Raw genomic sequence first — 23,105 nt, forward strand, 5'->3', positions numbered from 1 at the left:
ATTACAAACTACATGTAATACACAAACAAAAGTTACCTTGTCTGCGTAACGATCATCAAATGAATGTTTAGTCATGAGATTTCTTAGCGCTGCTAAGGCTAAATGTCGGATATCTTGGTCTTCTTGCAAGGCAAATCCAATTTCCCTAAGAAGTATCCCAATCAGGAAGTGTTTTCGACAGAAATCATCAGTCAACGTATATTCTGGCATATCTTAATTAGAAGTAAGCAGAACATATACATCAGTTACTGTCAGGAGATAAAGTCAAAGTTATTAGGACCCAGTTTCAGAATATTGGATCTGAAATGTTTTCTAGGTCACTGACCAATGTTCTACAAATGACGGTCGTTGTCCATAGAAAAATAATGGCCTACAGCTTAAACAAGTCTCTGAGTCTCTGTATTGTGCAAAGACCATATTTTAATAGGCACTGACAGATATAGTGAAACCATTGTCATTTTTTTAAAATAAAATATAAAATTTAGATGCTTACACATCTAATTTCATATTATATTATTTCTTCTCTAATTGAGTGAATTATTATGTGAAATTTGCACAATTTGCTGCTAAACAACAATGTAAATTGTGTAATACAAAGCTCACACTTAGCAGCCACTAAGGAAAAGCTCTAAAGCACTAAAGAAAAGTTATTTAGCAGTTACAATCAATTTGGTTTTCAACTCCAAAGCTTTTTCTCATATAGCTGATTGTTTCATTATGATTGTCAAACAATAGATGAAGCAGCTATGCAGAAATCTCTCTTTGACATAAAATCAGTGGTAAAAGAAAGTTTTTGAACGCTTCAAGATTACATTAAAGGACCACTATAGTGCCAGGAAAACATACTCGTTTTCCTGGCACTATAGTGCCCTGAGGGTGCCCCCACCCTTAGGGACCCCCTCCCGCTGGGCGCTGGGGAGAGTAAAGGGTTAAAACTTACCTTTATCCCAGCGCCGGGCGGGGAGCTCTCCTCCTCCTCTCCGCCTCCGATCCTCCCTTTCGGCTGAATGCGCATGCGCGGCAAGAGCTGCGCGCGCATTTAGCCGGTCTCATAGGAAAGCATTTACAATGCTTTCCTATGGACGCTTGCGTGCTCTCACTGTGATTTTCAAAGTGAGAATCACGCAAGCGCCTCTAGCAGCTGTCAGTGAGACAGCCACTAGAGGATTTGGAGGCTGGATTAACCCTAATATAAACATAGCAGTTTCTCTGAAACTGCTATGTTTTTAAAAAAAAGGGTTAATCCTAGAGGGACCTGGCACCCAGACCACTTCATTAAGCTGAAGTGGTCTGGGTGCCTAGAGTGGTCCTTTAAGTGCTTGTGAAAACAAACAATTTATTTCTAGGTATATGTGTGAGAGAGATCAGCTAATTAGATGTGTCTGTTTGTGATACAGAGCAGTATCAAGGGAAGTGCATGTGAGTATGTGGCTACTTAAAGGACCACTCTAGGCACCCAGACCAGTTCAGCTTAATGAAGTGGTCTGGGTGCCAGGTCCTTCTAGGGTTAACCCATTTTTTCATAAACATAGCAGTTTCAGAGAATGTTTGTGAATGGGTTAAGCCTTCCCCTATTTCCTCTAGTGGCTGTCTCATTGACAGCCGCTAGAGGCGCTTGCGTGAATCTCACTGTGAAAATCACAGTGAGAGCATGCAAGCGTCCATAGGAAAGCATTATGAATGCTTTCCTATGTGACCGGCTGAATGCGCGCGCAGCTCTTGCCGCGTGTGCGCATTCAGCCGACGGGGAGGAGAAGAGGAGGATCGGAGGAGGAGAGCTCCCCGCCCACTGCTGGAAAAAGGTATGTTTTAAACACTTTCCCCTTTCCAGAGCCGGGCGGGAGGGGGTCCCTGAGGGTGGGGGCACCCTCAGGGCACTCTAGTGCCAGGAAAACGAGTATGTTTTCCTGGAACTAGAGTGGTCCTTTAAGTGTGTTAGAGAGAGAGAGAGAGAGAGAGAGAGAGAGAGAGAGAGAGAGAGAGAGAGAGAGAGAATGACTAGACATTTGAGTGCGTGGTTAGTTGAGTGTGTGCTTAATTAGGTGTGTAAATAATTAGCTATATGTGAGAACGAGTGGCTAATTACATCTATAAATCTACAATTCAATGGTTTAATGTAAAAAATTGCTGAATGAAAATGAGTCTTATGTGAGGTATACAAGATCGCTCATCAACTACTCAAAACCTCCAGGCTGGACTACCACAATCATAAACAAACACTTACCTGAAGCATGCAAAGCTTTAGTTGAGTCTGAAGGAGTAACAGCATCTAAAGTTTTTACGAAATGAGAAGTAAGCAAAGCAAAAATATATTTATTTAGGCCCTATTTTTTGGGGAAAACATAATTAGTACATGATTAGAAAATTCCCCAGACTTCATATTAGTATACTGTATATCTCTACCAGATGTGTTAATGCACGGCTTTCATGAAATGTCTAGGACTAAAAGAGTTAATGTATTTGACAGATTTTGGACTTGTTAATATGCTGAATTTTTTACATGCTCATATCTTTGAAGTTTTGAAGAAAAAATAAATAAACGTTTTGCAGAATGCTACATGACATGAAAGACTTCCTTTTCAAATGCATACAGTCTCAGCCCCAACAACACTGACCACTATTCTACAAATGACGATGGTTGTCCATAGTAAAATAACGGCCTACAGCTTACATGAGTCTCTGAGCCTTTGTGTTGTGCCAAGAACATATATTAATGGGCACTGACAAAGATTTTTTAATTTCACAACCTGTGTGAGAAACTATAATGGTTAATTATATTGTTATTATATGTCTCTCTGGGTGTCCTCTACTTCTAATGCAGGTTTCTTTGTAGTTAGCCATCAGTACTGTCTGTGGCAGTATTTTAGTTTTTATTGCTTTACACAGTTTTTTTGTTCTATAAAAGGAATTAGTGCCAGAAGGACATGCTCAGCTTCACCACCACAAGGATAAAATTAACTCCATTGGTATAAAACAAAGAAGCAGATGTCAATTCTGCATACAAATCTAAAACTATAATATGGCATTGAGGCTCCTTTTCTCCTTTCTCCTGGTGACTTGTACACATTAAAACCAAAGATTGAGAGAAAATTAAATACAATTAAAATTGAAAGGAACCTCAACTTTTCAAAATACGTAGACTTTTGAAGTACTGATCTATAACTTTAATTTGTGTTTCGCTAGGGAAAGGTTAAGTGGTGTGGAGCTACCTGGAATATTGGCAGATCGTATTGGTAGACAGAGTGGGACGAAGTGCTCGTAATTGCATACCTCCTGAAGAAACTCAAACTTATACTGATACAAGTCCTGAAATACAAAAACATCAACAGCACTGAGAATTTATGGTCACGTCACCATCTGTGTTACACGCATTACAGTCCATAATGAGTGAGTAAGCAAAATGTGATAAAATAAAATAACAAAACTGTATAAATAAGGCCGCAGAAGTTTTTTTAAATATGTCATTGTGGAGCATGTATCTAATATCTTTGCTGCAATCCTGTCACATGTACTTGCACAAAAAAAATCTACGTAATTATACATACACCAAACAAGAAAATAAAGGAAAAGCATGAAAGACAAATGTGTACCTTCATTATTATAAGCAAAATGAAGTGTGCTAGTATAAAGTAACCATGAAGCCCTTGAATAGCACACTCTGGGGAAATGTTACTCTACAGTCTACAATAGGATTACTTTACTATGGGAAGTAGTAATAGAAGGTTGCTCTCAAAAAAGATTGTACCTACCCATAGAAAAAAACAAATCTGTACCTATATCCCAAGAGTGGGGATTATTCCACTCCAAGCCATATACAAGGAGCCATTAGAGGGCTCCAACAAATGTGAGTGTGCATTTTATACTATTTATTAAGTTTGGGTTTCCTGACATATTGCACTATAATTTTGCTCTTGTGTTTATGTTACATATGCATATCTGATTCGGTCAGAGCAAAATTTCATCAATATATCCATAGGCAGGCATTGAACTGTCCAGGTGCTACATCTAGAGCTAAGAGATAGCTCCCTACACTGTAAGTATATTTCCTTCTGCTTTTAATTTGGAAAGTTGACATACTCCACCATATATTTCTCCTCTCTTTTCCCACTATATGCCATTTGGAATTTGATCCCCCCTACAGGGCCCTTCTCCGATTTTTTCCATCTCCTCTACTCCACATCAACGACCAGACAAAAGAGACTCTGGTTTGGGGGTAATAGCTACCTTTCACTTTTGGACATTGTAAGCGCTAGAAACCTCTTTCGTCTTTTATTTCGGACCTGGACAGGTCTGTTGGGATGCACAGGGATTATGTTCTAAGTTTTGAGTATCGACATGCAAGGAGACGCATTGATGCAGATGTACAAAAATATATATTGCTGTGGAATGTGTAGGCAGAATACTACTAAATGTGTATGAATAATGTTTGGATAACATACAGTTATATCACAGTAATAGAGGCTCAGTTAAACAAGGTAGATGACGGTAAATGATCTTGTCTCTTACCTTGTGATCTCCCGGGCTAAACATACTGATATGGCTACTGATAATTTTAAAGATGAAACCACGATCCATAAACGTGAAGCAACGCTATAAAACAAGTTTAGATAATATTTTATATTTATAATGTACCAGGCACCCATATTATAACCAGTTATCAAGACATACAGGGTTACTCGGAATCCTATAATTGTGGTGAACTAACAAGATTATTGTACATTTAGGTTTAAAATAAACAAATTACATAAATTATACAGCTTCCACTTTTTTCTGCTCAGCTATTTTGGTATAAAACTTGCACACAATTGTCTAGTGTATGAGTACAAAGTGATCACAATTAGTCTTAATATATAAATATTTATATATCATATATATTTATATTTTGAAGCAATTAAAAATATATTTTTAAAGCATTTAAAAAGTGTACTCTGTATTATACATCATGACTTTAAACACCTGTCATTTCCAATTTTGATATATAAGGATGGAATCCCCCTCTTTTCTCCCCCCTTTTAATTAGATTTTTCCCCTTCCCTTCTTGTTACCCCATATTATAACTGTTAAGTTTGTATTTTATTCCGATATTGTATTGTTCTATAAAAATCTGTTAATAAAAACAATTTGAATGAAAAATATAAATATTTATTTTTTGGTAACTCGTAAATTTATAGTTAAACATACCCAGATATTCCCAAATAGAGTGATTTAAACAAAACTACAACAATTTGTTGTGATTTGATACATTGGGAGTTCCCTATTATGGATTGATTCTGAATCCAAAGAGTGAAATTTCAGAAATATTACACAAATTGGATGAGAATAACTCAACCCAGGTCTTTACTAAATGATTATTTAGAGATTGACCTCCAATTGTATATTTCCTTTAGGTCATTTCTGTGTGAAGCCTAAACTAGGTTCTAAGCATAAACTCTATGTAGGGCTCATAATTTCCACTCACACAGTTGCCAATGGCGAATGAAAATGTAGTCCTGGAAAGTAAAAATTCACCCCTGAAGGGTATACTACAGCTTGCAGTGGCGACTAACTTTTAAGGCCTGGCTAGTACCATCGGACTTGAAGTTTTAAGCCCTGCTCTTCGTATGTGAAGAACATTAGACTATCCCCAATAGTTTATAAAAAAAATCACTATTTAAAATGAAAATGTATACTTTGGAGATCTCTGAGTTTTAGCAAATTGCTTGAAAATGGTTTCACACAGACCAGCAAAACAGACCCGTTTTACCATAACCATTACAAGAAATTGTATTGGTCAGATTGCTTAGATTGCTCCTTTAAATTTCTATATAGGTGGTGCCATAACTAGGATATTTCGCCTTTGTAGTGATCCTAAGAAGAAACACATTTACATTTTTATTCTTAAGACACATTCGTCTGTTCATTATGGCTTCCACACACTTTTCTAGATTTATTATTTGTATCTACATTTACAAGAGCTTATCTATATGACACTCTAACATTAGATGAAGATAAAAATCTGTTAATAAAAACAATTTGAATGAAAAATATAAATATTAATTTTTTGCTAACTCGTAAATTTATAGTTAAACATACCCAGATATTCCCAAATAGAGTGATTTAAACAAAACTACAACAATTTGTTGTGATTTGATACATTGGGAGTTCCCTATTATGGATTGATTCTGAATCCAAAGAGTGAAATTTCAGAAATATTACACAAATTGGATGAGAATAACTCAACCCAGGTCTTTATTAAATGATTATTTAGAGATTGACCTCCAATTGTATATTTCCTTTAGGTCATTTCTGTGTGAAGCCTAAACTAGGTTCAAAGCATAAACTCTATGTAGGGCTCATAATTTCCACTCACACACTTGCCAATGGCGAATGAAAATGTAGTCCTGGAAAGTAAAAATTCACCCCTGAAGGGTATACTACAGCTTGCAGTGGCGACTAACTTTTAAGGCCTGGCTAGTACCATCGGACTTGAAGTTTTAAGCCCTGCTCTTCGTATGTGAAGAACATTAGACTATCCCCAATAGTTTATAAAAAAAATCACTATTTAAAATGAAAATGTATACTTTGGAGATCTCTGAGTTTTAGCAAATTGCTTGAAAATGGTTTCACACAGACCAGCAAAACAGACCCGTTTTACCATAACCATTACAAGAAATTGTATTGGTCAGATTGCTTAGATTGCTCCTTTAAATTTCTATATAGGTGGTGCCATAACTAGGATATTTCGCCTTTGTAGTGATCCTAAGAAGAAACACATTTACATTTTTATTCTTAAGACACATTCGTCTGTTCATTATGGCTTCCACACACTTTTCTAGATTTATTATTTGTATCTACATTTACAAGAGCTTATCTATATGACACTCTAACATTAGATGAAGACTAGTCTGCACTCGCACTTGCTCACATCAAGAGAGGTGTGTTTTCGAATGCAACTGTATTTTAGGTTGACACCACGTACAGTGTGGGTTGCTCTCCAGACTGAAAGCAAAACTGAGGACTATGTAGTTATTTTTATACTAATCTAGAATTTGGGCTACCACAACACATAGAGAATATCTAATTTCTTACATGGGGCAGACCTTGCCATCAACAAAAATGAAAAGGGTAGTTTAAGGACAAGATTTAAATGGTGGCATTGGGCTCCAGAGGAACTTCATGTGTTAATGCCAGGATGGCAGGCTTGGTGTGTTGATAGCCTTTGCATTTATTGATAGCCTTTGCATTTATTGAAAAAACAAAACAAAACAAAAAAAACGTTATATTATATGCTCACTTTTAAAAAACAGGCCACGCTCAAATTGGCTTTTTTCGTTTCTTCCATGGCATCTCTGTATTTCCAAATGATGTGATCTGAGAAGCCCATCACAAGGGAGTCCAGTTCATTGAGGAACGATTCAGGAAACCTCTTAGTGCGCTGAACCTTATTAAAATAGCAGGGAAATATTCTTATCATCAAAAAAAAGAAAACTCTACAAAAAGATGGGACTCTGCATCAATATGCATCAACCCATAAAACAAGCAGATAAAAAATGTCTTTCAAAGCAGCTACATGCCAATTACAGGAAGACACACTATAATTTCAAGGCTTTTAAGTAATGATAACTTCCTTTGGAGTTGTGAAAGAACACCGAGCACAGATATATAACTAGGGGTTTGCTGGATGTCATGAAATGATGACATCACAGCATTCTATAATACAACCTTAATTACAATAGTTAATATATGCCTCCCTTTTTGGATTCCTGTATCCTTTGTCAGCTACCTGTTTTTCAAAGTTAAAAGAGTGACTGTTCTCTGACACACCATGATTTAAAGCCACAAATTACAACATCAACTTGTCAGAATCCATTTTTTGTAAGCAACAAAAGTTTAAAAAATATTTGTTTTCATTGCAACTCTCTCTAAATGATGTCTGTTTTAGCTCAGAACCTATTATTATCAAATATATCTTTTAGATGGCAATCAGTGGGCAATAGGATGCCAAACTATAGTTTGTGGCCCCATTCTAATGCCTTATATTGCAAAAATTACCATCCAAGAGTAGAACAAAAGCAAGTAAAGGCAGTACTGTGCAAAAGTTTTAGCCAGGTAAGAAAAAATCAAGGTGGCCAAGATGGTCCACCTTATAAATATTAATTTGATTTATCTTCTGTTCATTGACTTTATATTTTATTAACTGATAGAAAAATAAACTATTAACATTTCTACTTTCTCATTCTTGAAGATGGGTGAGTGGGTTACACAGATTCCAGGTGGGACATCTGAGATCACTGTACAGAAGAGGACAGCTGTGCAGAACCCTCAGATCCTAGGCCTCTGGTAGAGGGCCCGAGAGGGAGGAATACATAAATTACCACCCAGATGGATGAGAAAGTCAATTATTTGTAATATTTAGATTTATTAATATAAATACTAATAAAAGCTTTGTTAGTGTATTCTAAACACTGCCCCACAATGTTTTTTTCACAATAGAACAAGCTGTTCACTATAGGAGCTGTTTTAATTAGTCTTCCCATTTATTTTGGAGTCTAGTCTAAATGTTTGTTTTATTATTCATCCCTGGATTACAGATCCTGCTGTTAGGAACTGTCTTGACATTACTTATTGCCATAATGATCATGCTCCTTAGAGCTTTGCTTGTAAGCAAGGCAAATACACTGGCATAACCATCCGATTTAATTAAACCATTGAAATGATAAAGAAAAAAATAATAATATTTATGTCTTACTTGGACCATGTCCAGGTCATGTAGATGCTGAGCCATTGATTTGATAATGATTTCAAAGAAGAACCAGGAGTGCTGTGGGAAGAACAAGAATCAAGCATAATTAACCCTAGCAACTGACAAAACTGGTGGCATTCTAAGAATCAGACCCTGAAACGCCTTCTCTACAACCCTGTCCATAAATGAAGAGTATTTATCAATGTGGAGCCCACGTACTGCAAATTGATATTTCTTCAATATAATAATGTATTTTCTATAATAATAAAATAATTTATTTAATCAAGTGTAATAATAATAAAATAATAATGTGTTTTCCTCAAATACTTAGAGATATATAAATAGACAGACAGATAGACAGACAGACAGACAGACCGACAGATAGATATTATCTATAGCTTATGAAATTTTACCATCTAGAAACTTTATCGTTAGGTTATTTGAAATTGGGAACCACAATGTGAGATAGAGGTGAAGGTCTGCCTTTTTCACCTTTTTCACCTCACATTTTCAGCTCTCCATCTTTTTATTCCAGACTTTATAATAATTTTTATTTTCCTCTCTTTTTCATTTTAACTTTTCCCATGTTGTGTGTATTCATCTACAGCAACCTGTAGGAGAAAGTACATTGACTGAATGTTAAAGAACTGGAACCAACCCAGGTAAGCAGCTCCCAGCAGTTACAATCCAGCACACCTGCCAAATCTTGGTGGATAAGCTGCTCACAACACTCTCAAGATATTATTTGCACTCAAAAGTAAATTGGATAATCTACAGAGGACTACTTTTGCTTTTCAAGAAGTTAGGAAGGCGGTGGTAGGCACAGAGGGAGTGTGGTTTTTCTTTTGTCAAACCAATTTAGAAACAGTTTTAAAACCCTGGCGGGTTGGCAACCAAATAAATACATTGCAACATAACAACTAAAGTGAGTTTGTCTCTAAAGAATTTAAAAGTGTTTATCTTGCTTCTAGCTTCGTAATGGTCCATATTTACAAATTTACATTTTCTATATCATTGGATAATCTCCAATAGAAATATAGGTGTATCATATAGTTTTCTCTTTACTTTGCCACACACATTTTTCATTCCAGCCCAGTGAACTGGATCGTTCACTTTAAATTCATACAATGTATAAAAATGTTTTTAATGATTTTTTAAAAATATCTTACCCTTAAAACATGCTTTATTGTATTGGATTCATTGGACTTTAAGAGGCTTGTCAAACCCTTGGCCAGTTCCTCGTGGACTGTGCAGTCTCCATGCGATTTTGTTTTAAACACATACTAGTAATGGTAAATACAAGATACAGATTAAAAATAAAACATAAAAATCTATTAATATAGTAACACTAGTGTGTCTTAAACAGCAAAACATTGCATTTCTACTCAGAAATATAGGTAACATTATTATATAATACAATTATACAACAGCTACAGCCCCCTACAGACCTACCAAACCCACTTAAAATGGAAAGAGAACTACTTATGTAAGACACAAATGTATTTTACATGTATTTAATTATTAATCTTTTTTTAATCATGAAATCCATCTTTGGAAAAACTAGAACAGCCCCTGTCTGCATAGTATATAAACACAATATTCATTTACATAATAATCTACAAACAATTGCTGTCACGTGGACAGACAATTATGTTCGGCATTCATTCAGTAACAATGCTAAATGTAACTCTGAATTACCTTTATGTATGAATGGACATAATTCTCCAACTGTTCTTCATGGCATTTAGCGACAATGTCAGTGAGGACTCTGGAACAATAATGCACCAAATATTAAATTCCTAGCACTAGTAATACAAGCCCTTCTTGTACTACATCAAATTCATCTGAGGTTCATTTATTAGATACATAAATGAGAAAAGAAAAGTAAAACAAGGATTAGTTAGATTAAAAACAAAAGAAGGAAGGTATGTAGAAGAGGATAAAGGTCTAGCTGACTGCCTCAATGAATATTTTTGTTCGGTATTTACAGATGAAAATGCAGAAAAGTGATCTCAGTTAAGAAAAAGGATAAATGAGTCATTTATTACACGTGAGTTTACAGAGGAAGAGGTTCTATTTCAACTGTCAAAAGTAAAGACAAATATGTAAATGGGACCTGATGGAATACACCCAAAGCTATTAAAAGAGCTTAGTGGTGTACTAGCAAAACCATTAACAGATTTATCATTGATAACAGGAGTAGTCCCAGATGATTGGAAGTTGGCGAATGTTGTGCCCATTCACAAGAAAGGTAGTAGGGAGGAGTCTGGCAACTATAGGCCAGTAAGCCTTACTTCAGTAGTGGGGAAAGTGATGGAAACCATGTTAAAGGATAGGATTGTTGAACATCTAAAAACACATGGATTTCAAGATCAGAGACAACATAGGTTTACTTCAGGGAGATCATGCCAAACTAATCTTATTGCTTTTTTTGATTGGGTAACTATAGATCAGGGTGGTGCAGTAGACATTGCTTACCTAGATTTCAGTTAGGCTTTTGACACTGTTGCACATAGAAGGCTTATCAATAAACTGCAATCTTTAAGTTTGGATTCCAATATTGTTGAATGGGTAAGGCAGTGGCTGAGTGACAGGCAACAGAGGGTTGTAGTCAATGGAGTATATTCGAAGCTTGGGCTTGTCATCAGTGGGGTTCCTCAGGGATCTGTACTTGGACCCATTCTCTTTAATATTTTTATTAGTGATATTGCAGAAGGTCTTGATGGTAAGGTATGTCTTTTTGCTGATGATACTAAGATATGTAACAGGGTTGATGTTCCAGGAGGGATAAGCCAAATGGCTAATGATTTAGGTAAACTGGAAAAATGGTCAGAGTTGTGGCAACTGACATTTAATGTGCATAAGTGCAAGATAATGCATCTTGGACGTAAAAACCCAAGGGCAGAGTACAGAATATTTGATAGAGCCCTAACCTCAACATCTGAGGAATGGGATTTAGGGGTGATTATTTCTGATGACTTAAAGGTAGGCAGACAATGTAATAGAGCAGCAGGAAATGCTAGCAGAATGCTTGGTTGTATAGGGAGAGGTATTAGCAGTAGAAAGAGAGAAGTGCTCATGCCATTGTACAGAACACTGGTGAGACCTCACTTGGAGTATTGTACGCAGTACTGGAGACCGTATCTTCAGAAGGATATTGATACTTTAGAGAGAGTTCAGAGAAGGGCTACTAAACTGGTTCATGGATTGCAGGATAAAACTTACCAGGAAAGGTTAAAGGATCTTAACATGTATAGCTTGGAGGAAAGATGAGACGGGGGGATATGATAGAAACATTTAAATACATAAAGGGAATCAACAGAAAAGGAAGAGACTATATTTAAAAAAAGAAAAACTAACACAACAAGAGCACATAGTCTTAAATTAGAGGGACAAAGGTTTAAAAATAATGTCCGGAAGTATTACTTTACTGAGAGGGTGGTGGATGCATGGAAAAGCCTTCCAGCTGAAGTGGTAGAGGTTAACACAGTAAAGGTGTTTAAGCATGTGTGGGATAGGCATAAGGCTATCCTAACTATAAGATAAGGTCAGGGACTAATGAAAGTATTTAGAAAATTGGGCAGACTAGATGGGCCGAATGGTTCTTATCTGCCGTCACATTCTATGTTTCTATGTTTCTATTCAATAAAATGTGACTTGTAGTTAGCTGAAAACAAAAATAAAACAAGCTGATTTGGAAGAAAACTTCAACTAAGCTTTGATCAGCTTGGATGTTTTAGTAAAAATGTTGCATTTATATGCACTACCAATCTCTCTGACACACTCAGGGCTATGTATAAGAGGCAGTTCTGGGACAACGTGGAGAAGGGACATTCTAAACAGAGAATTAATATTCTAAACATTAAGAAGGGACATTCTAAACATGGAGAAGGGACATTCTAAACATAGAGAATGGATATTCTAAACATGGAGAATGGATATTCTAAACATGGAGAAGGGACATTCTAAACATGGAGAAGGGACATTCTAAACATGGAGAATGGACATTCTAAAAATGGAGAAGGGACATTCTAAACATGGAGAATGGACATTCTAAACATGGAGAATTGATATTCTAAACATGGAGAAGGGACATTCTAAACATAGAGAATGGACATTCTAAACATGGAGAATGGACATTCTAAAAATGGAGAAGGGACATTCTAAACATGGAGAATGGACATTCTAAACATGGAGAATGGATATTCTAAACATGGAGAAGGGACATTCTAAACATGGAGAAGGGACATTCTAAACATAGAGAATGGATATTCTAAACATGGAGAATGGATATTCTAAACATGGGGAAGGGACATTCTAAACATAGAGAATAGATATTTTAAACATGGAGAAGGGACATACAATTGGTTTCATGGTTCTTTTTCTACATTTAGGATTTTTAAACACAGAATTGTTCTTTAGACATGATTTCCGAGTAGATCTATGTTATTACCCCCAGTAGTAGTTTGTCTGACAAACTAAATGACAAAAATGAATATGCAAAAACCGAATAATGGTTAGCACTGAGAAAACAAAGCATTGTAATAATTTTTTAACACTACATATTGTTCTAGAACAAAAAGCATATCTTGATATCAATGGTACCCAATAAAAAGTCTACCTCGTGGTGGTGGTAATGATGCCATCATCAATATTTTGGGTCAGAACATGAAAGAGTTGATTTAGCAGAACAGGGAGAAAGTTTATTATCACGTGTATTTTCTCTATATTCAGTAAGTTCTAGAATCAGAGTAAACAGAAATAAATATGAGCACAGTACATTGTGAAATTTTACTCTAACCTATCAAATATCTGATCATTATTTTAACAACTATTTATGAAAACCATTAGGTATCACAGCGATTGCAATTACATATGGTCACAAATGAATCCCAAGTTTGCTCTCAGTGAACAACGTGAAAGAAAGGAATTGGCAGAGATATCAGTATCTTCCTGGTCCTTATTGAATCTGTAGGGTCAATTTATAATCCTTGTGCGGCTTGACAATTTGAATAAGCAATTAAAAAATACAATCTGTCAACTGTATAACCCAAGGGAAGACAAGTTTGGCACTAATGGGATCAACTTGATCATCAAGTGGCAGAGGTAAAATGTAACCTTAACCTATTATACTATGTTCAATTAATGGTCTAGCATAGAGGGATGTCCATCATACTACTGCAATAATGTCTGGTAATTTAGTAAACTGGAAAGCTGCTATCAGCACTACAACATGATAGCAATGGTTGATGTAATGGGACACTAAACTACTTCGTGTGACATTTAATTGGGCCTTAGGTATTGATGACTACCATGTACCGTAGGTAGACACTAAGGGCAAGTTCAGAGGTCTCTGAAATGGCACCACCAGACTACAACTCTGCCATAACTAGACTTGGTGATGAAGAGGGGACATGATTAAAATAGAATAAAAAATAAAAATAGAGAATGTTTAGGTTATGTTTATTTTTTTTTAATGCAGACTTCAACATAAGCTGAACGAGATAGTGTATCTGTATCCAGAGTGCTTCATATGGTCACTATGATTTAGACCAACAAAAGGAAATATTCTGAAATATATTTTGATATGTACCTTTCCTGTAATTCAATATGACATAATAAAGGCAATATCCTACGTATAATGTAATATGCAATTTTTTATTTTATGACAAAAACATTTCATAAAAATCATACATAAATATTTTAACTAGCTGTTATGATTTTTCAGTAGGCTAATGAGGGGAATACAGTTGTTGATAAAGTTTTATGCTGTTCACTTTCTCTTCAGGAATTGAGCAAAAAAATTAGGATAAAGGGCATCGGTCAGTTTTTGAAATATTTAATTTTATGTTTAAATATAAAATTAAAAGTAGAAATCTACAATTTTTTATCCTGAAACTGAGCTTCCATTTTAGCTCACTGTCAATCATTGTTATATGCTTTGCCCTTTGCACCTAACAGACAGTATATAAAAAAACCATACAGAGAAGAGGAGAAATAAAATCATGTTTCTATTTTTCATCCTTATTTCCAATATATTTCCTGGCTGTGCCTGGACAGAACTGAAATGTTATGACATTTTCCAAATATTTGATATAAAAAAACAGGGCATCACTTGAAAAAAAAGGTTTAAACAAATGACAGATGACTTTCAATGTTTTCTTCAAAGGTGTAATAGTTCCCTGTTAAACACAGCAGAATATTTGGAAAATTCCTCTACAACATGATGATTTGTTTATTAGTTTTCTTGCAGAAGTTCTTGATGGTAAGGCATGCAAAAATGTAATGATGGTCCAGGCACTCCAGTTCAATCCAGTGGGCAGATTTATTGGAGCAGAATAAAAACAACTTTTCAGCTCACAACAGTGCCTGGACCATCATTAATTTTTTGCAAATCACATTGTTGCACCCTGGGATCCAGGAGAGTGCGGTATCCATATTGATAATTATATTCATGGTAAGGTATCTATTTTTGCTGATGATTAGTGATGTCCCGAACTGTTTGCCAGGAACCGTTCGCCGGCGAAAATAGCTTGTTCGTGGCGAACGCTGCGGGCGAACATATGCGATGGTCGGTCCACCCCCTAGTTGTCATGGAGGTGGGAGGGTCTGGGAGGGAGGGTCTGCTGCTGATTGGCTGGAATGTGTCTGCTGACTGTGAGGTACAGGGTCAAAGTTTACTCAATGATGACGAATAGGGGGCGGACCGACCATCGCATATGTTCGCCTGCCGCGTTCGCCACGAACAAGCTATGTGCGCCAGCGAACGGTTCCCGGCGAACAGTTTGGGACATCACTACTGATGATACTAAGATATGCATGGAATAGCCTTCCAGCTGAAATGGTTAACACAGTGAGTGAGTTTAAGCATGCGTGGGATAGGCATAAGGCTATCATAGTTATAAGATAAGGCGAGGGACTAATGAAAGTATTTCGGAAATTGGGCAGACTAGTTGGGCCAAACGGTTCTTATCTGCCGTCACATTCTATGTTTCTATGTTTTTATGATTTATTCACCCATACAGAAATGTTTTTTGTCCAATGATGCAGATTTGACTGATATCACAAAGTCACAGCCCATTTTGAGGGATGAATACTTTATCCTCTCATAATACTATGTTAAGGATTAACTGTACCTTACAAGATGTAATAAAGGAGGGTGATGTAGCCGTCACTTGATCACTTTCTCTTTTTTGACATTGCTGGAAAAAACTATTCAGATATGGATCCTATGAGAACAAAATTGCAATAAAATAAAGTTTTTGGAGGCTATATAAACATTGAAGGTAAGTAAGACACTGAAAGCAAGACTAAAAGAATTCTAGGAGTCTAAACGTCACATTTGAGGTTCTATGAGTTGATGCAATGAATTCGAAGTAAGAGAAAGTTGTAAGATAAAGAAAGATAAAGTTAGTGATGAATGTAAATTGAATGTAAATGCAGACAGGAGTTAAAATTCAATTGATTTATATATTTATTTAGCAGAATCTGTATTATTAATCAATTTACCAATTCAAGTGCAAAGTATAAGTCAAAATCAATTAAAATCAAAGGCAATGTTGCTGCCAGTTTGGAGTTATTGTCATATATCCCAGCATTTAAATAAATAAAGAGGGACAATGTCATTTTAGGGGTGTGAGTCGACGTGTAGCTGAGCAGGGCTGGTCTGAGAAATTTGATTTGATTTACTAATAACAATTTTTGCAACTAGAATGTAATCTAGAACAAGAACAATGTATCTTATTTACACAGACTGATTTCTAAACACATTTATTGTAGTTTAGAGACACATTACTGTGAGTATTATTACTGTGGAGATCTGTCATACACTCAACAATATGGAGCTCCTAGAAAAGAGGGACATTAGGATAGAAAATAGGAACAGAGGGATTTGTGACCAAAACAGGGGTGGCCCCTCCTAAATAGGGACAGTTGGGAGGTATACATTGTTTATTGGTCTCAATGGGCACTTATTACAAATAGACAAAACAAAAATCACATACAACATTGTATATTGCAAAAAAAAGGAATTTGGATATATACATCCCATGAAGGGAAAGAGATACAATGTACAGTGGTACTGGCCTGGCAATCCCATGGCACGCACAAGGTTAAAATAACACACTCTCCCACTTTAAACAGACTAATGTGACAATGTGGCCATAATACAGGTGTGGCCTGTGGGTCAGGTTCAGTAATAAACCAAAACCATTATCTCAATCACTTGAGTGTATCACTGATTGACAGCCTTTAATATATCATTCAGCCACCAATAATGCCAGGCTTTACCACACTGACAGCATTAATGATTCACATTTTAGGATTGCCAACTAATGCGTTTTGTTTTCCATCTACCAATCACTTTAGCTACTCAAGTGCAAGTTATTGTTCTCTGCACTATTTTTTTTAGGAGCAGCATTTCCAATTGCAGAACTAATATGATCAAGCAAGTCACTGCTTACAACAGACACACGTTAGTATGGAATGAAATCAAATCTTTTATGTTGGGAACAGGCACATGCTGTAATTAAACTAATGTGTTTCTAACTATTACAGAAAGTCAATAACAAATTTAGTACACAGCTGTTTGTTTATATCCTATTTGACATACACACTACATTCTCTAAACAAACACTATATCCCCTACACACATACGCTATATTTCCTAAATACACACCACATCCCCTTATACACACACACTTGCTACATCCCTCTGACCCAACACAAAGTACATCTCCTATACACATAAACAAAAGTTTACTGTAATTAAGGTATGGGTGGTTTTATATTTTTTTCCCCCAAAATTTCTACTCAAAATATATAGATGTGTCTTATACTCCGCAAAATATTGAATTATTTTTAACAATGTTCAAAATTGTGTATGCCACAAAGCCACTTGGAAATATAACGGGGGTAAAATAATCAACCCTTTAAGTGTTGACAGACTATACAAATATCATTGTTTTATATAAATGTAATTGTCATTATCATTCCAAATAAAAAATGTTATAAACAAAGTTAAAAAACTCACCTGAGTATATATAGTTGATGCAACAAGCGTTGATACTTTAAAAAGTGGTTTTCCACCATCCACCCATTTGAGATCACTTCCACTTTGCTGCAATTATATTGAAAATCAGATTAAAATTACTAAACTTGTTTAACTGTACTTGTGAATATATTGCAGATGGAACTGTATTCAGATTTGCTAACAATTGACCTACAAAATGCACATATTCATGCCTTTGAAGAATAGGAATGATTCAAATATTTTTTTACATAAATGATAAAAGAGCATATATAAAGAGAGCTGGGAAAATGTGTCCTTTAATTGGAACATTTATGGCACTAATCTAAAATAATTGCTTTTAACATGATGATGTGTTAAAAGGGAAGCTGTGACTTCTCTGAAAATTACACCACTGAATAAAACAATGAAATTCACCTATAACTTGTATTAACCTTTTTTTAAGTGATGATTTTTTTTTTAGTTTGTGACTAAGTGGCTTCTAAAAAAGACTGGACATACCCCATTTGCAATACCTTGGGTTGTCTACTATTGCAAATAGTATGCCATCATGGGGGTAATTTTCATTCTTGGGCTACCATACGGTCTTAAAGGCAACGTAACCAATCTGGTGAATTTCAATGTGAAAAAACTGAAATGCAAGCCTTATATGTGACTCTGTAACTTTTGAGAACACCATAAAACCTGTACATGAGGGGTACTGTTTTAATTGGGAGACTTTGCTGAACACAGGGTTAAATATAGTGCTAGCAAATTAAATTCCCTGGGTTATCAGGCAGGTCCCGCAAATTGTAATTAATAAAATGATCTAATTATGTAAAAATATTACGTAAATATATTAGTAGAATTAATATATATATTCATAGATATTAATTTTTTATTTATATATAGGTATATATAGTGATATATGTGTATTTACTTATGTATATAGATATATATATATATATATTATTTTGTTCTACGTGTATTTTGAAATCAATATATATATATATATATATATATATATATATATATACATAGTAGTATGAAAAGCACTCCAAGGACTTCATATAAGGTGAAAAAATAAACTTAGCTTTATTCTGCAACAACCAAAAGTGATCGACGTTTCAGTCCTATAGCAGGACTTTCATCAGGATAACAGTGCATACAAAATGTGACAATTTATATAACATATATAATTACACAAAGTACATAGGATACAGCTGAGTCTTACCTGAGTTTGTGTGTACACCAGAGCCCTGCACGCCGAAAACACGCGGGCAAAAACGGATTCTGCATATTGTATTCAGCAGCTATTGCTGCTGTGAACCTCTGCGTGTCGGTGGTTGCCGTGGAAACCACCCGGGACGCTTAGAGGCATGTTTACACTTGTTTCCATGACCGCCTGTGCGATCAGTAGCACGGGCTTGGGTGAATCACAGTACTCACGATAAGAGGAAACAAACCATGGTAATACTAAGTGTTAGGATGATCGGACAGACTATTTTACACACTATATAGGAGAGAAGGCAAAATATTGCTATCTGATGTGGTTTAAACAGCCCTCCGGAGGACTATTAAAGGGGTACTGAGTGACCAATGATACATATATCCGCCCAGGGGCTAAATCAACACTGAATATCAATAAACATAATATGATATGTAACACATAGTGGCTGGTCGGTTGTCACTTGATGCAACTATGTGCATGGCCGGACTTATTAGCTAGGGAGCTTGCTAATATTTTGTATATACTGACGCCAACATACATATATATATATGTCTATATACCCAGAATGGCCTAAAAATGTAAATAAAGAATCTAAGTGTGACATATCCATTGTAGTCAGTGGTTGGTATAGTTGGGAGGGTGCATGATATGGCTAGTTGTATGAATAATATCAATTGGTCATATCCTTAGTGTCAAGTTAGGGGGATAAATGATATGGCATGTACTAAGGTGATATCTAGTGGGCCAAGGACTGGGAGGGAAATAGCAGTAACGGGGATGAAGATACTGGTGTAAATTACAATAAGGTGAACATATACACATATGTACAAACTCATGAGGAGAACACGTGAAAGTATCTCTATGTACAATAATAGGTTTACAGTGCATATATGCGATACGTAGTGTGCATGTATGTAATACATAATACGGTATGGATGGTTTTCAAAGTTCTAATCAAATTCAATGAATCAGGGAGTTATTGTGAAGAAATGTCCATATTGCATAGCCAGTATAGATCCTATAGGAAGATGCCCAAGCTGTATTTTTCGTTGAGGCCCCTGGGCTGCACCGTGTCCAAGGTCCTGATCCAGTGCAGTTCCCTCTGGAGTAAAATTTTCTTACGATCACCTCCTCACATTGGTTGCGGGACGTGGTCGATTGCGATGAACTTCATTGATGGTAGCGGATGGCTCCTTTCCCAAAAGTGTTTCGCCACCGGTTGTTCAGATCCCTTGTCTCTGTATGCAACTCGTATGCTCGATCGGTGGTTCCGCATTCTTTCCCTCAATGGTAGGTCTGTTTTGCCCACGTATGTCAATCCACAAGGGCAGACTAGTTTATACACAACAAAGTCACTGGTGCACGCAAGTCTGTGCCTGATGGTGTAAGTCTTGCCGGTGTGTGGATGGGTAAAAGTTTTGCTTGGTAGCATGTGGCTACATGTTACGCACCCCAGGCACCTATAGCAACCCAGATTCGAGTGGAGTGAGGCTTGATTGTAGCAATGTGTCGGGTCTGTCTTGACTAGTAAGTCTCTCAAGTTTTTTCCCCTCCGGTAGCACATCATCGGTCGTTGTTTGAATTGGCTTAGTAAGCTATTGTCATTGAGCATCATCCACCAGTTGCTATTAACAGTTTCTTTGATGTGGTCTGATATGGTTGTGTATGTCACGGGAAATATTAGTCTTTCCTCCTTAGGTGGTTGTGAGGGCCGATCTTTAAAGCATTTGTTAAGGGCTTGTTGCAAAATGGATGGGCTGTACCCACGGGCCAGAAATTTGTCCCACATTAAATTTAGCTGTAGCTTAGTATTCGCTTCATTGGAATTATTCCTGATGACTCTCATGAACTGGGATTGTGGTAGAGAGTTGATTAGGTGTCTAGGATGGTAGCTGTCGGCGTGGAGTATAGTGTTTCTGTCCGTAGGTTTGTTGTACAGTGTGTAAGCTATTTTCTCATTCTCCTTGTAGAGTCGTACATCAAGGAAGTCTATAGACTGGTCATTGGTGATCATGGTAAGCTGGACCGGTGTGTTCAAATTATTTATGGTTTCGAGCATCTCCTCAGGTGTTGATCCCTCATTTTTCCACAGTATGATGATATCGTCAATGAAGCGCCTGTAAAACAATATATTGTTTTGAAATGGTGTAAGTATGTGCTCCTGCTCAAACACATACATAAAATTATTTGCATACATTGGTGCCATGGCCGCTCCCATTGATGTTCCAGAGATTTGCTGGTACCATGTGTGCTCAAACCTAAAATAATTCTGGTTAAGTACCAGGAGGAGTAGTTCCAGAGTGTATTCCACCGGTGGTCCCATGTAGGAGGGTGATGCTGTTAAGATCTTCCTCATTGCATCGATGCCTGTTTCATGCGGAATGATTGTATACAGGCTTTTAACATCGCATGTAATAAATATCACTTCTTCCTCAAGGTTGGTGAATTGTTTGAGTTGAGTTAACAGGCTTGGCTTATCTTTGATGCATGTTGTCAGTTCCTCAACTGGTGCCTTGAATAGCGAATCCAACCACTTGGCGATGGGTTCCAGTACCCCTCCTATTGCAGAGACTATAGGTCTGCCCGGTGGTGAAGTGGGATGTTTATGAATTTTGGGTAGTGTATATATTACCGGTGTCCGTGGTTTCTCTTGTAGTAGATATTGGTATAGTTCTTGTGTGATGTAAGTTGCTTCAAGACCTCGTTGTAGCATTTGTTGGATTTTAAGCATAATTGCCTGTGTTGGGTCGGCCGTCAATTTTAGATAGGTAGTTTCATCTTCCAGTTGGGTTAGAATCTCCTGTCTGTAGTCACTGTAGTTCATCAGGACAATTCCTCCACCTTTGTCTGCCGGACGAATTACTAGGTTCGGGTCATTGGCTAGTGAGGATCCGTTTTTGCCCGCGTTTTTTCGGCGTGCAGGGCTCTGGTGTACACACAAACTCAGGTAAGACTCAGCTGTATCCTATGTACTTTGTGTAATTATATATGTTATATAAATTGTCACATTTTGTATGCACTGTTATCCTGATGAAAGTCCTGCTATAGGACTGAAACGTCGACCACTTTTGGTTGTTGCAGAATAAAGCTAAGTTTATTTTTTCACCTTATATGAAGTCCTTGGAGTGCTTTTCATACTACTATGTATATTATTATTGCCGACAAGCACCGGGCTATATATTACTAACTAAACTGGAGTGCAAGCTTTTGGACATTGATATATATATATATATATATATATATATATATATACATACTAATATCAAAATACAGTTAGAACGAAATTAAACATATATATATTTTTTTATTATTTTTTATTTTATTTTTTTAACATATTTACATATTTATTTATTTTATATTATATATAAATATATATAATTATATATATATATATATATATATTTAATCAATATCATTCTACATATATTTTGATATTAATATATACATATATATCATTATTTATGTATTAATATTAAAATATGTGTATGTATGTGTATATTGTTGACTTGCATAAAGCTGGAAAGGGTTATAAAAGTATCTCCAAAAGCCTTGCTGTTCATCAGTCCACGGTAAGACAAATTGTCTATAAATGGAGAAAGTTCAGCACTGCTGCTACTCTCCCTAGGAGTGGCCGTCCTGTAAAGATGACTGCAAGAGCACAGCGCAGACTGCTCAATGAGGTGAAGAAGAATCCTAGAGTGTCAGCTAAGACTTACAAAAGTCACTGGCAAATGCTAACATCCTTGTTAGCGAATCTACAATACTTAAAACACTAAACAAGAATGGATGTCATGGGAGGATACCACAGAGGAAGCCCCTGCTGTCCAAACAAAACATTGCTGCACGTTTACAGTTTGCACAAGAGCACCTGGATGTTCCACAGCAGTACTGGCAAAATATTCTCTGGACAGATGAAACCAAAGTTGAGTTGTTTGGAAGAAACACACAACACTATGTGTGGCGAAAAAGAGGAACAGCACACCAAAATCCCAACTGTGAAGTATGGTGGTGGGGGCATCATGGTTTGGGGCTGTTTTGCTGCGTCAGGGCCTGGACAGATTGCTATCATCGAAGGAAAAATGAATTCCCAAGTTTATCAAGACATTTTGCATGAGAACTTAAGGCCATCTGTCTACCAGCTGAAG

At 36.4% G+C, this 23,105-nt stretch overlaps 1 protein-coding gene across 5 annotated transcripts in view; it reads right to left on the minus strand.

Moving 5' to 3' along the window:
• DOCK10 (dedicator of cytokinesis 10) overlaps positions 1–23,105 on the minus strand; it is a 218,702-nt gene that overhangs the window by 51,284 nt on the left and 144,313 nt on the right. For all 5 annotated transcript variants that reach the window (XM_063442511.1, XM_063442509.1, XM_063442512.1 and 2 more), the window contains exons 22-32: positions 17,754–17,840; positions 15,859–15,951; positions 13,344–13,462; positions 10,421–10,490; positions 9,892–10,005; positions 8,729–8,800; positions 7,274–7,420; positions 4,507–4,590; positions 3,210–3,306; positions 2,225–2,269; positions 37–212 (exon numbers count right to left, since the gene is read on the minus strand). In XM_063442511.1, the coding sequence (XP_063298581.1) occupies positions 37–212; positions 2,225–2,269; positions 3,210–3,306; positions 4,507–4,590; positions 7,274–7,420; positions 8,729–8,800; positions 9,892–10,005; positions 10,421–10,490; positions 13,344–13,462; positions 15,859–15,951; positions 17,754–17,840 (1,104 nt within the window). The remainder of the gene's footprint in view (positions 1–36; positions 213–2,224; positions 2,270–3,209; positions 3,307–4,506; positions 4,591–7,273; positions 7,421–8,728; positions 8,801–9,891; positions 10,006–10,420; positions 10,491–13,343; positions 13,463–15,858; positions 15,952–17,753; positions 17,841–23,105) is intronic.

Source organism: Pelobates fuscus, chromosome 2 (genome assembly GCF_036172605.1).
Source record: "Pelobates fuscus isolate aPelFus1 chromosome 2, aPelFus1.pri, whole genome shotgun sequence".
In the NCBI taxonomy this organism is placed as follows: Eukaryota; Metazoa; Chordata; class Amphibia; order Anura; family Pelobatidae; genus Pelobates; species Pelobates fuscus.